The sequence below is a fragment of the Lissotriton vulgaris genome, chromosome 12 (genome assembly GCF_964263255.1).
Source record: "Lissotriton vulgaris chromosome 12, aLisVul1.2, whole genome shotgun sequence".
In the NCBI taxonomy this organism is placed as follows: Eukaryota; Metazoa; Chordata; class Amphibia; order Caudata; family Salamandridae; genus Lissotriton; species Lissotriton vulgaris.
The window spans coordinates 109,920,510-109,935,488 of record NC_141700.1 but is presented as its reverse complement, the minus strand read 5'-3'; the positions used below and the strand labels follow the sequence as shown (position 1 = coordinate 109,935,488).

At 46.1% G+C, this 14,979-nt stretch overlaps 1 protein-coding gene across 4 annotated transcripts in view; it reads right to left on the bottom strand.

Annotated features, from left to right (window-relative positions):
- KHDC4 (KH domain containing 4, pre-mRNA splicing factor) overlaps positions 1-14,979 on the bottom strand; it is a 109,657-nt gene that overhangs the window by 21,897 nt on the left and 72,781 nt on the right. For 2 of the 4 annotated variants that reach the window (XR_015302622.1, XR_015302623.1), the window contains exons 9-12: positions 8,403-8,460; positions 7,918-8,120; positions 6,647-6,787; positions 4,965-5,049 (exon numbers count right to left, since the gene is read on the bottom strand). Coding sequence is in view for 2 of the 4 variants with exons in the window: in XM_086947422.1 (XP_086803548.1) it covers positions 4,965-5,077; positions 6,647-6,787; positions 7,918-8,120; positions 8,403-8,460 (515 nt within the window). In the remaining 2 variants the exon portion in view is untranslated. Of the gene's footprint in view, positions 1-4,964; positions 5,078-6,646; positions 6,788-7,917; positions 8,121-8,402; positions 8,461-14,979 lie in introns of all 4 variants that reach the window. The other 2 variants (XM_086947422.1, XM_086947423.1) reach the window with 1 other exon arrangement.

The following is a 14,979-nucleotide window of genomic DNA, read 5'->3' as shown; positions in this document are numbered from 1 at the left end:
AGAACTCTCTTCCCTCTGTCGATCTTCTCGATGATGTAGTCTCCTGAATTCTTCTCCAATGTTTATCGTCCAAAAACGGCTTTTTTTCTTCTTTTTCTCCAAAAATGTCTGGAGCCCTCTCGGGAACGATCCAGACCCAACCGCGGAAAAAAAAATCCGAAGATGGCGCCCAAGAGTGGGTGCTTCCGCAGGAAGCGTGCCGACGTCACCGGAAATACACCAAAAGGTGGGACGTCGACGCCCACCTGGGCTACGAAAAAAAAAAAAAAAAAACACACAAAGAAAAGACTAAGATTCCGGACCCAACCACAAGACCGCGGAAAAATGCACAGCATAGTGAATCCAGAAAGATTCACGCTGCAAAACAAATTATATTCTGGATGGAAGCATCCAAGGGGTCAATTTGATTATTTGGGCAATAAATTGCGAATGTTTTCCATTTAGCAGCGTAACACGATCTGGTAGTGGGTTTCCAGGCTTCTTTAATAATGGCCATACAGTCCGGTGGTAGGTTTAAGTAACCAAACTCTAGGACTTCAGGAGCCAGATCGCTAGATTCAGTTGGTGCGGGTCTGGGTGCCTGATTTCGCCATGGTTCTGTGTTAACAGAGATGGAGTGAGCCGCAGCTTTTGGTGTGGAACTAGAGAGTTCCAACAGCATGGTGAACCACGGTTGGCGTACCCATGTGGGAGCTATAAGGATTAGTTTGAGAGACTGTTGTCTGAGCTTGCGTACCACTAATGAAATTAGCGGGAGAGGCGAAAAAGCGTACGCAAAGCAACCTGACCAGTTCATCCATATTGCATTGCCTTCGGACCGTGGGTGTGGAAACCTGGCGGCGAAGCCTGGGCATTTTGTATTTTTGTGGGTGGCAAACAGATCTAGGTGTGGATGACCCCACTGTTGGAAGAATGGCTGAAGAACTTGTGGATGCAATTCCCATTCGTGAATCTGTTGTGACTGCCGACTCAACAGATCTGCTATCTGATTGTGAACTCCTGGAAGGCGTTCCGCTAACAGATGTATGTTTTGAGGAATGGCCCATCTCCAAATGTCTTGTGCGAGCTGGGACAGTTGCAGATAGTGTGTGTGTCCCCCCCCCCCCCTGTTTTTGAATATAAGTACATGGCTGTCATATTGTCCGTCCGGATGAGGACAGCGCCAGGATACCCTCTGGGTGACAGCTGCGCTCTATAAGTGTGCTTACAATTACAATTACGGCGCCGCAGGCATAGTTTTCGGCTTCTTTGTAGGCTCGGAGGCCTCAGAATCAGGCTGTGTGGTTCGACACCGTGTGAGGCTTTGGAGCCGGTGCGTCTTTTGGTTTCGGTTTTGGGACCGAAACATGTTCCGGCACTTCTTTCGGTGTCGGAGCCGAAGGGTGTTTTGGCGTCGACTTGGGTCGGTGACGAGGCATCGGGAGGCGTGGAAGATTTCTTCAGAGTCGAGCCGGAAGGCGGGACTTTCCAAGTAGATGATCGGTCTCAAAGGGGCCCAGTGCTGACCTTTGCCTTCTGCTTGGGCGTATGTGGTGCAGGGGCAGTAGTACTCACGCGCTGACCCGATGGAATGGAGTCATCGGAGTCATCTGCCTCGGACACAATCTGGAGATCTGGTGAGTCTTCTTCTGGAACGAGTGGAGCCTCGTCGTCGAAGATGTCTTCCGGTGCTGGGGCTGATCTCATCTCGTGTCGACGGGCCCTCCGGTCTCAGATGGTTTCTTCGAGCGGAACGACGCACAGGCTGTGCAGGTCGACTTGTGGTCCGGCGACAGGCAGAGGTTACAGACCTTGTGGTGGTCGCTATGTGGAAACTTTGCTTGACATTTCGGGCATTTTCGGAACGGAGTCCTTTCCATAAGGTGTAGGCCGCACGGCGTCGATAGGCTCAAAGGCCCACTTGGATGACCGGAATAGAAACTTTGGCGTCGAAAGGTGCCGCAGTCGATGTCGAAGGCAGGTAGTAATAGTTTTATTAATTTCTGCGCTTTGAAGTTGCAGAAAAACGGTTTCTGGCTGGAGCGGAGAAACTTTCACCCGAACCCAGTGGCAGAAAAAAACAATCTGAGGATGGAGCCTTTGCCCACCCGCAGTATTGTCCAAGGGAGGAGTCACCTATTGGGACTAACAAAGACTTCTTCCAAGAAGACAACAACCTGCAATCATCCGAGCCCAACACCAGGTGGCGATCTAATGCACAGTGTACTATCTGCAGCTCATATGCCTCAAACATACGGTTTTGCAAGTATTCTGCTGCTACTGCAGCCAAATATATAATGAATAGATGTATATGCCAGTCTTGAACGTTGCAAGTTAAAAAGTTAATTTCCCGTACTTTTGGTTTTAAAGTAATGATGCAGTTGAGAAGGCAGTAGTAGTCCAAGTTGCAGCATTAATATGGACATCGATGCGCTCAATAAAAATGAACTGTCGTCCTTATTAATAGAACCACCCATCTTGAAGTCCACATCTACCTCAACATGTAAATATGTAGTCAGGCAGGCCCTGTAACCTAGGACCAGGATTGCTGATTGATGGATCACAGGTGGGAGTGCATAGCAGATGGGAGAGTGCATATCTGGCAGGCAAACACATGGGCAGGAAACTCTTGATCAATCCCACAGATAGGGTGCAACAGTATGACGGTCAGTGGAGATTGCCACCAATAAAGCACAGCCTGTGGGAGGGTATGTGCGCTTCTGAAAACACCATGAAGTCAGATGCCACATAAGTTAGGAACACATAGCCAATCAGGACCTAGCACACGAAGTGATGACGCACCTCTATGCCTGACATCTAAACACATTCACCACTGTGTCCACGCAAGGTCAAGACCCACCCGTAGTAACCATTTAACCATTAATTTAGGACTAAGGCAGCAACTAATATTCCTCACCATATATGGTAGGCCAGACACTTTCTGCTTGCTGTAATACTATATCTAAGATGCACACGAACCCAATGTACATCGAGACAGTCCCTCACACCTCCTGAATGTAACTGTTCTGGACAAACTGTTCTAACAGTTTTTGCTTTGCCAAATGCCTGGTCTTCTGTTTCTATCAAGGAATTCGAACCCTAGCAACAGCAGCTTAACCGGCTCAAGTGGTGGGTTGACCAGACTCCCTGAGGATAAGCATGCACTCATGGTAGATATACAGGTACTCAAATGCTAGGATTTCAGGAGCCAAATATCTAGGTTGAGTTGTTTAGGATGTCTATGGGTTCCATGGTGTTTCGTGACAAGGTCTGGCCTGTTGGGGAGCTTCTGGTGGCGAACTACAGCGAGCTCGAGGAAGATAGGGAACCAGGGTTGTCCGGCCCATGTGGGAGCTACTAGAATCAATGCGAGAGAAGTTTGCTGTGGTTTCCTGACCACATATGCAAGTAGTGAGAGATGTGCTGCATCCTGCTGAGCAGGTCTGCAAATTCGTTGTCCACTCCTGGTAAAAGAAAAGGCCTGCCCTGTTGCAAATTGTCGCTGTTCCACCACTGCACAGAGCTTTGGTCTTTACCATTAGATCCTTCCTTTGAGCCTTTACCTGTAGCCACTGCTCCGATAAGCATTCTTGGAGCAGATGCATGTGAAGTCGGACGTGCAGTACAATGGCAATAAAGAGATGCAATCATACCATACAAGCATATGATCATGAGAGGTACCCGCTCCTTGAGGTTAGCTCTGCTCTTCTCACAGACTTCGGTGGTATTTGCGGCATCCGTGATTTTTGGTAGGCTTTTCTTTTCTAGTCTCTGCAGATCCTTGAAGATTCTTCAGAACTCCTCCGGTTTGCCTCCAGAGCCATCAGCGGAACAAATGATCTGAAGATGGTGGCGACAGACAGGAATGTCTGGGTCGCCATCTGACACCACACAAGGGATAGTTTTATCACCAAATGGTGGTCTACAAAAAAAGCCAGAAGGACAAAACACGGTTTTGGACCCAATCACTAGAGGGCAGAATAGATGCACAGCAGGTGAATCCAGAAAAGGATTAAAGCTGCAAAACCAGTGCTAGTTCTCGATCTTTAAGGGAACAGCATGGTGGCAGTACCAGCAGTGGCCATGTGCTCATTTGAACAGTGCTCTTCAGGGCTAGAACACACATCATAAAATCACAGTGCAAAATAACCTTGTTTTTACCAACTCAATTTACCATTAAAAGGGAAGCGGCGAGGGAGAATTTACATGGTTTGGAGGAGTTGTACCACACTGGACTCACATTAATATGTTTTTTCCACCATTTAAGTCAGTTTTAAAACCGCTGTAGAAGCAGTTTCTGGCACCATCACTAAACAGTAGGTATTCCCCGGCCGGGGTGGAGGATGGTAAACTGCTTGCTAGGTTCGCCTTCCATGTTCAACAATCAACAGAAATGTGCCCAAAAAAAAATGTCCAACCATTAATGTAACAAAGCCCTTTTATCTATATATAATGTTCAGAAAATGATCTATTGCTTACAGCATGAGAAATAGGATGACCGTTCAGTGAGGCACCTTCAATTTTTGCAATATTCAAACATTTTCTTTTTGAAATGGACAAAAAGAAACCACAGAAGCAATACACACTAAGGCTCAAGTCACTGTCCCAACGTTGGGCCTTCAGGGGTACCAAACACTATTATCTAAGAGTAGACTGCTTTTGTATTTCTATTTAAAAAAAACCAAAAAAAACGAATTTCACCTTAATATTTCATAGTAAAACATAGGAACAGCTTCCACATACATATGAAGTAAGGAGGTGCTCTTGCAGCCACGTTACCAGATGTGTTGAGTGTTTTGAAAAAACTCCAACAAAGATACAGGAGTCAGTAACAAATGCAAGATAAACCTTGATTTATAATGCTGGTGCTCAGGTTGGTGAGCTTCATCAATACAGTCTTCAAACTGCCTATACTTCAGAGAGCCTCATAGTGCGCTGGATTGCTTTACTATAGCAAAGGGTCAATTTATTATGCTTAAACATACCTGTCCCTCTCTCTCTCTTTGCTCTGGGAACCACCTCTCTTCTTGCCACCTCCGTCGGCACCTCGCTGGTCTGGGAAGCCTGTACCTAAATTAGTCATATGAATGGGTCCATGCTATGAGCAGAAAAACACACATTAGCATTAGCGACTCTACAATAATTACTTACGGTCCAGCTCCTCAACGTCACTGTGGCACCATCTCGCAACACAACATTAGCAGCAATTCTGCCTTGGCTGGGGGTTTACCCACACCCATTCAAGTGCGGGGATATGAGAATTCAAAAGTGAATGGGAGATCAATGAAATCTCCAATAATACCCATTAAATGTAGAATAAGAGTTATATGGTTTAAGACAAGAGGCAGAGGGAGCCCTGGAACCTTACAAATGACAATTAGGGAACTGATGCTCTGCTGAATAAACCCACATCAGCACCATATGCTTTGGCAGTAGCCAGCTTGGATAAAGACTGTTTCCTATTTTATTAAGGAAAGTTGCTGGACTTCTATTGTGGAAGGCCTGAATGCAACATTTAAAAAAAAGAGACCAGAATAGGTTCTGGACAATTTGAAAGTCATCATGATTAACAAGGTCAAGGGATGTCTTTTTGCCAATTACTCAGACATCAAGCATTAACAAGGGAGTAAGCCTGTCAGGACTTTGAGCTGCAATAAGATGTAGCAGGGGAGTTTTAGAAATGCATTGGGAGCTAGAATAGGGACTTTGCTTTGAGTGAAGTTATGCACCCTCATGCAGTTCACTCGAGTGACTTTATAAACAAATTGATGCCTAATTAGAGGGAATCCAAGTAATTGTGGTAATTTTCCCCAAAGTACGAAGATTACAAATGTATTCAGTCATTTCAATGACAATCTTAGCATGCCAAAACACTGAAATGGATAAGGACTCAAGTGAGAACTACAAAGGATGCTCTTTACATCACTTGGCATACAACATTAAATTGTGGCTCCCACTGCCGGGTACACTATGGAAGTGTTCCTTATTGTTTCTTTGTCAAAGCAGACATAAGGAGCAGCTGGGGACAGAGGCAACAAATGTTTTAGTATTAAAAAAAAAACCATCCTTTAAGATTATTATATGCAACATCAGTAGAGAAAGACGGACAGTTTTGCAATACGTTATGTTGTCCATCTGTGTGAGCCTTGCCACAGATCAATAAAGAAGAAGTACTTTATGTTTATGGAGGCCAAATCCCCTGATTTTGAAGGGAAAGTAGCTTGTGTACTGGTCAATGTTTCTGTCAAAGGAAATCACAAATTATGCTAGGAGATAGGCCAGTAAGGACTGTCGAAAAGTGGCACCTCTGGTTAATGTAGTCCACATACCTTAGCAATGCTGAGAAATTAATGTGAAGGTCAGTACCACAAGGGGACCGCCCAATGTAGCTATGGTCTTCATGCAGGAAAACAAGTAAGGTGTTCATATAGTAAGGTCTTAATCGAAGCTGCATTTCAAACACTGCTCGGAGACTACATAGGTGAAGAGTTCACAACAGAAAGGCATTATTTTTGAATTCATATGAAATTTTGGGGGTGGGCTATATTTCTGGTGTTTTGTATTTTCTAATGATGTTCATATATGTTGAGAAAAGAAATTGAGATTTACAGGAGTGATTGGAAAGATAGAAAGCACTTAAAAAAAATAAAGGGTCGGTGTGGCGCACCTGGTAGCCAAGCAGCCGAGAGTTTCTCTCATTCGGGAGCTCCTCCCGGAAGCGTCTCTTCTGTGCCATGGACTGCAGACTTCCAGTCTCAGATGACTTCATCATATCAGATGCCATGTAGCTGAAATTTGGAGCCATTCGCTGCGGAACGGGGAAAGTAAGAGATTTAACTACTAGTTGCCAAGTTCCCACTATAACAGCACAATATCTGCAGGAGTCACATCAAGTAGTTCTTGATCTATCCAGGTGTCAAAACAAGACCTCATTACTCAATTAGTTTATAAGTACTCTAATAGTTCCTTACGAGCAGTTAGAAAACAACTAAAACAAAGGGCATGAATACACAAGTTTAAAGCATGAATTAAGGTTTGGGATCATTACTGTAAATGTAGTATACTTGTAAAGCGCACAGCTGCCCCAGCAACGGGGCGTCCCGGCGCTGTATAACGCTGTGTAACCCTTCCTGGCTCTCCCTGTGAGATGCCCCTCCTGGGCTCCCCCAAGGTGAAGTCAGGCATCCCAGCGTTGTAGGGGCCGTTGTGGAGATTAAGCAAGCTATTTCCCAGAGTTGCAGCATGGGAACCATGATAAGAGTAGGCGCTGAGGCGAGAGAATTATCGAGTCCACGGACATTAAGCCCAAGACCCTGCCGTGTCGGGAATTGAACCCTGGTCCCGGGCCTGATCTCTGCTTCAGGGTCTGCCGCTTCTAACCAGTGAGCCACACTTCTCCACTCAAGTGTGAACACATCCTCAAGTGTGAATTTTTTAAGAACCCTGAACAGAGATTGGCTAGTCTATCAATTTAACTCTAACCATATTACTGCAAAATGTGTTCATTTTCTTTGAATAGAAACAATGCAAAATACATACTTTAGTTATTTACTTCGACATTAAAACAATCAGGAGGAGTAAAAAGATCAGGGATTACATCCATTACAGACATGTTGGCTATCTGCGCCCATGGCCCGGTGACAATACGTTAAAGATGAATCCCACATGACCTCTAGAGGTTACACCCCAGCTGAATCCATGGCATTATATGGTAGGTAAAATTGTGTCCTCTGGACTTACACTCCCACACATAGGACGCTTACGATCCGGCATAGAAGAACCCCTACATCTTACAAGAGCAATCTCTACCAAGCATGTTTCACTAAAACATTCAACCGTCTTGAAAAATGTTCAATTATTTTTAAAACTGTATCGACAACGTATGAACTATTACCATTTTTGCACAGATCAAACATGTCCACATGCTTCGCATCTCACCTGACTACTGTTGGCCTGCACAATTGGATACTGCGTGGGCGCTCCCATCGAGGGATCTAATAACCGATCGTCAGAGCCCATTCCACCGTACGAGGCCTGCCCTTGATTAGGTGGTGAGCCAAGAGAGTAACCTACATTGTAATCGTCAGATGGATAATACGATGTTTGAGGAGAGGCACCGTGCATTGAAGGCAAACCAAACCCTGGGGAGAGAAGCGCTCTAGTTTACAAATGACAGACTAAAGTGTTTGAACAGCACTTACATATTTCTGCATTGCAATACGCGGCGCGTAGCAAAGTGTAAAATGAAGAATTGGTGCAATTTAACGTTGCTGCACTGCAGCAATCTTACTGCTTGATCTACGAAACCAACACAGCCTGAACAATTCAAATAAAATAGTGATTACTCTCTCATACTCTGCTGGCAAATACAGTTGTTAACTAGCTTAGCAACCACACACAAATAAAGAACATTAACTCTGTACCTGCCATATTCATAGAACCAGTCATCTGATTTATGTGTTTGTTGTACTCCGTATGTACCTACAAGAGACAAAGATGATTGTTAACCTTCTAGTAAATTTAACATTACACAAAATCAAAAAAAATAGAGGACTGTTAATCTGCTTTTTATGATGGTGCCTACTTATAACACTGGTGCAAACTAAGACTTTACTCGATCATATTTGAGAAAAATGATATGATAAAAAAAAGAAAGTAAATTACACCACATACTGGGCAAAGTCAAAAGCCCTAATGTCTAATGAATTTCTGGCTCTGCTACCAACTCAAATCAAGCAATTGGAGCTTCCAACAATGCATACCCTGTGAACACATCAATACACTCTCTCCCAATGCAGGCACCAGTACTGTCCAACTGAGGAACGACGACCAAGCTACTGGTCCTGTGGCCTCAATGAATATATGATGGATGAACACCAGCAAGGCGAGACCATAGGGCAGGGGGTCTTCAAACTGTGGGGCGCAACACTCATGGGGGTCGTGGAGTGATAGAAAGGGGGGGTCGCACATTCCCTGTCACACTGAAGGATTTTGCAGAAAATAAAAAGTCAAGTGTCTCAAGGCTGCTGGGGTCGTGTTCCGTGAAGCACCCAGTGAATTCAGTGTTGCTGTATACCATTGCACTATGAGCTTTGAATTACGCTCCTTTTTTTAGCGTTTTGGTAGTTGAGAGGTTTCTTTTCAGAGGACGTGTGAGGAATGACCAGAAACAAAAGTTTGCGATTTTGATATTTTTGACCATCACACCAATAAGACTTTTTGTGCAGTGAAATTTTTGTCATTGTAGGTTGAGCTGGTGTTATTGTGAGTGGCAGAGGACGTTTCATTGAATTGGGAATGACGTTTCATTAAATTGGGAATGACAATGCTGGAGACGTGTAGATTGCACACAAATGTGCAGGGTGTGCTTAATTCTGCAGTTTTCCATTTTTTTCGGTTCAACAGATAATATTTCCTTTCTGCTGAAGTGCAGTTTTTCGCATGCCGGAAAGTGCACCCCTACCAAATGCAGGTGGTTGTTTTCCTTTCTGCATCAATACGTGAAAATAGCATAGGTGAAAGCGAGGCCCCAAGTATCCAATTCAAGGACCATAGAAATCAGGCTGATAGTCCAGCAGAAGTCCGAGGCAACAGGCAGTGAGTGGCCACATGGAAAGCAGGCTCTTGAAACCAGTGTTAGGCAGTGCTGACCGCCTGCAGTTCAGTTGTGCATTAAGTGCCACACTCCTCTCTGCCCCCACGGGTACTTTACTGCTTTTACTTGCTAAGGGAGTTTTAACGCAGAAAGTGTGCATTCGTGTTTGTCTGCAGCCGAGGTAGTTTTGTACAGCCGTGCGGTGCTTCGCCCGTCCCTGTGAATGCTTGTAAGAGCTCCGTGGGATCTCTTAAACGTGCTTGTTATGCAAATGTATATAGTTGCTTTCAGTGAGGTGTTGACACTTCCCAAATAGTTCTTGGATTGCTTTTACCCTTAACTTTGTCCTTTTCGTAGGAAAGATTTTTTGCGTCATATTGATGCAACATACAATTTACTGACAACACTGTGCAAAGTTACTCGCAGAAATATAAACCCAGAGCTTTGTCTATGGTGTTTAATATTCGAGAAGCAGATATCCACACAATGGCTGATTTGTGCAATATTGGAGTCTGGAAGTTGGGATCAAAATCTCAGCTTCCTTGCTTGATCAGATTGTGTGATTTTGGGCAAATCACTTTACCAAGTTGCCATCACATTTGCGAGCACAGTGAAGTAATTCAGCTGAGGGAAGAGTACTAACCAGATTAGACAATAATATTACTACCGTATACTAAAATTATTCTACTTCTTTAGTCACGTAGGCACGCCAAATCGACTTGTCTCTTTGTTAAACCAATGACGTCATCACGAAGGCATGATGGACTTCATGAATGTTCAGGTTTAAAATCTATTACCTTTATTAAATGTCATTTAGTACATCAGTATGATTTAATGTACTCAGTGATGGACAGGGAACCCCAAACTTGCACAGGTGGTTTTGATACTAGGTACAAATTGCTACAAGCGAACAGTGCGCAAGCCTAAAATTCTCAAGGTCATTAATGGGGAAAAAAGGGCCTCTTACTCTCTTCCCAGGAAGTGTAGGAAAACAGGACAACACAGTGCATTTTCAGCACAGTCCTCGAGGCAAAAATCGGTATTATATATTGTGTGCGCAAATTGGCTGCAGTGATACCCAAGCGGTGTGGGGCATTTACACAATTCCTATTATAAGAGAAATTTTATTAGTGTTTTTGAAATAATCGAGAGGTGACCAATTTCGTAATGGCTCTACACCAGGGGGTATTCAAATTGTGGGGCGCGACCCCCATGGGGGTCGTGGAGTGATAGAATGGGGTCGCACATTCCCGGTCACACTTCTGCCTCTTATTATTTCCATTTGTAGTTCAAGTTCAGGAATTTGTATAGCGCACTACTCACCCAGAGGGTCTCAAGGCGCTTGAGGGAGGGTGGGTGCATTACATATCGAATAGCCAGGTTTTTAGCTGCTTTCTGAAGGAGAGGTGGTTCTGTGTAAGGCGGAGGTGAGTGGGGAGACAATTCCAGGTTTTGGCCGCTAAGTAGGAGAAGGATCTTCCTCCCATGGTGGATCTGTGGATGCGCGGAATTGCGGCGAGGGCTTGATTGGATGATCGTAGTTGGCGGGTGGGTGTGTAGGAGGACAGTCGTGTGTTGAGGCATTCGGGTCCTAGGTCGTAGAGGGCCTTGTGTGCGTGGGTGAGGAGACTGAATGTTATTCTCTTGTTCACGGGGAGCCAGTGGAGTTCCTTCAGGTGACCGGAAATGTAAGCTTGACGGGGGATGTCTAGTATGAGTCTGGCTGAGGCGTTTTGGATGAGTTTGAGTTTTTTCTGTAGTTTGGCTGTGGTTCCGGCGTAAAGGGTATTTACATAATCCAGTCGGCTAGTGACCAGTGCGTGGGTGACTGTTTCGGTGGGGATCCAACGGAAGATTTTTTTGAGCATGCGTAGGATGTTGAAGCATGAGGATGAGACGGCGTTGACTTGTCTGGTCATCGAGAGGGAGGAGTCTAGGATGAAGCCCAGGTTACGTGCGTGATCTGTAGGTATGGGTGCTGTACCCAGGGCCGGTGGCCACCATGAGTCGTCCCAGGCAGAGGGGGATGATCCTAAGATGAGGACTTCCGTTTTGTCCGAGTTTAGTTTTAAACGGCTGTTCTTCATCCATTCGGCTACTTCTTTCATTCCTTCGTGTAGATTGGTTTTGGCGGTGTTTGGGTCTTTGGTGAGGGAGAGGATCAGCTGGGTGTCGTCTGCGTAGGAGATGTTGAGGTTGTGTTTTCACGCGATGGATGCGGGGGGACTCATGTAAACGTTGAAGAGGGTGGGACTGAGTGATGATCCTTGTGGTACGCCGCAGATGACTTCGGTGGGCTCTGATTTGAAAGGGGGGAGGAGGACTCTCTGGGTTCTTTTAGCACTAAAAGGTGGAGGTTAAGGGGTCAGAAGGAAAAAACGAAGGAAGAAGAGAAAAAATGGAGCGAGAGGAGGAGAGCGACAATGGGAGCAGGGAGAGTGGAGGAGGTAGACAAAAGGAGGTGAGAGGGAAAGAGATAATAAAAAAAATGGGTATGGGGTATGGTTGAGATTGGAGGAGAGAGATGGAAGGGAAAATGCTACGTTCTAATCGAAAGAGGCCCACTTCACCTTTCACCCCAATTAGGCAGACAAGAACAGTTTCAAAGATGGTAAATAATAAATTAGCAATAGAGCAACATGCAGGACACTACAAATCTTCTGTGAATTACAGTGATTTTTGTACACGACCGGCACCCACTGTGACATCTGCCGATAGTGCGCTCTCTTTTGGAATTACCTAATCACACACGCACAGGCTTCATTGCAGCACCCCACGACTCCCACTTACTTCTCAAAGCTGCAGGAGCTCGAGCCACCGCAGCATCACACAGCCTCCTCAGAGTCTTCTGGGCCAGGCCTAGACTCGGGTCACATGACTATAGGGTCAAGAAGGGCGGTATTTCAGCGCTGGTTTTTAATTTTTACCAGGTCTGTGAATGGCGAGCCCCGCACCTCTTGAAGCCCTGTATAAACTACTACTGCAGCAGCCCTACTTAGAAGCTTGTTTACACAGTCCCATTAGAAGAGTAGCAGCCCTGGTTAGAATTATGTTTACAGTGTCCCATTAGAACAGAAGCAACCCTGCTTAGAATCTACTTTACATCGTCCATTAGTAGAGCAGCAGCCCTGTTTTGAGAAGTGCTTACGTGCGAAAGAGGGAAAGCAAATGCTATGAGAAGTGCGGCTGCTAGTATGCGAGGTCTGCTGAGAAGTGCTCGTGACAGTACAGCAGATCTGCTGAGAAATGCAGGAGCTAGCATACCAATGAAGCTGAGAAGTGCAGGTACGAGTATGCAAGACCTGCTGAGAAGTGATGGGTCTAGTGCAGCAGATCTGCTTAGAAGTGCAGGTGCGAAGCCTTTGACAGGAAGTGCCGGGCACTGAAAGCTTGGCAGTATCGGCCCTGCCACTCCCCCTCGATGGAATGAAGGGAACTGCGGGGGGTGAGCTGTAAAAGCTTACTTGCGTCTCTTGAGGCCGCAACAAAAATTGTTTTTGTTCTTTTTTTCAAGACACAAGTCGTAAATGCGTTAGACAATTAGGAAAACACTACTTCTGAAGTTCCAAGAGTCATCACAGCGCTGGCAAAAAGGAGGCGGACCTGCCTCTACGCCAGGAAGGTGAGACCAGGAGAAAGGATGTGCAAAAGGTGATTTTCACTGAAACTCTGCCCGGGTGACAACTGAGGGCCTCTCACCGCTCCACAGGTCTGCGAGCATTAAACACCTCATACATTAAAGCATGCCTTCCGAGAGACTGCAGACCGAACTAACAGGCGGCAAAGTTTACTGGAACACCTGCCAAAACGTGCACACTCGAGTAATGGCGCTCACTGCCAGACCTGCACAAATGGGCGCCCGTTTTAAGAAAGCGGTCCTTTACTGTGCTAATGATAGCAACAACCTGGCATTCTTCGAGCGGATTCACTGGGAAAGGTCAGTGCCCATGACTCAACGGGGGTGGGTGCAAGGGCTGTACCCTCCCCGTTACTTCTACGAGGCAGACAGACACAAGATTGTCAACTCAGTGCTGCTCCTCGAGGAGCAAAAGTCGGGTAGACGGGTGTGTGGCTGACTCTTCCCCAGCTCTGCCGGCAGTCCTGTGATCTTACTAAGTCCCTGAAGACTATAACAAGCATTTACAATGCAACGGAGCAGGATTGTGACGAGGTGGTCCTGGCTGCGCTGCTGTCCGGTGCGGAGGGAAATGGTGTATAACGCCGTCGGAAGATGAAGGCTCAACATGGCGGCGCCAGATGAGGGTGGTGAAAGCGCGCTCCCAGGGCGAGCGGACGGGAAGCAAACACCCTTGCGAGCAGATAGGAGCAGTACAAAGATCCCATCCCACCATCTAAGTTTGTCCTGTGTATGTTCAGCAAACACGTACAGCCACATTTGAAAAACAAAAGAGCTATTTACTTACAATGTAAAGTTTTGCGTCGCCCCATCCTAACTCTTGGGCACTTTGCTGGCGTGTTGTCTTGTGACTTTCGGGACGTAGACTGTCGGGTTAAAGAGACGGCGGTCGCAGCACATCATTTTTTTTTAGCTCAATCCTTTCCAAATTAAACGATGCACAGTGCAATGAGATAGTTGGGGCACAAACAGGGGTGCAGGAGCACTACAAACGGGGGCAGAGGCAGAGGCTCAAGCCTCACCCTCACTGCGGGGAAAAGAAAATGGCTGCCGCAGGGTTCTGAATTTTTCGGAATTGGGGGCGTGGTTTTGCGGTTTTGAGTGACGCACGACGTCACTATCTAAAGAACAGCAAAAATTACGCCCCCAAATCCGAAAAGGACGGGGCTACATCGGAGTGACGGATCTCTCCTCCAATGGCTGGCCTCCATTTAGGAAGCCAGCCAATGGAGAAGAGACGGGGCAAGGAGCTTAACGGTCCCTCGACCTAAAAACCGAGAGACTTTGCGAATAGTGCGAAGGGAAAGGAAAGACGACGACACCACAGTGCTGACTTGGGAGTGAAGTGAAGTGAAAGTTGATGATCCAGTTTAAACCCAAGGGTTTTTACAGAGGAGGATGGGGTTGGGGGAGAACCCAACGAGGGGGGCCAGAAAGAAGAGAACCAGGGACTGGAGCAACCACCTGTCAGCACCAACTCCGTTTTGTCGGGGTTGAGCTTCAGGTGGTTGTGATTCATCCAGTCCTGAATGAAAGTCATGACAGTTTGAAAATTAGAGATGGACTCTGGGGAGGAGGATAGTGAAAAAATAAGCTGGAGGTTATCCGCATAATTGTAGACGGAGACCTCTAGTTGTTGGAGGGCAAAAATAAGAGGAGCAATATACAAATTAAACAACGGGGAGAGGGATGAACCCTGGGGGACCCCACATTTGACCGGCTGGAAGTCCGCTGAGAAATCACCAAAGCGCACTGCTTGGGTGCGGCC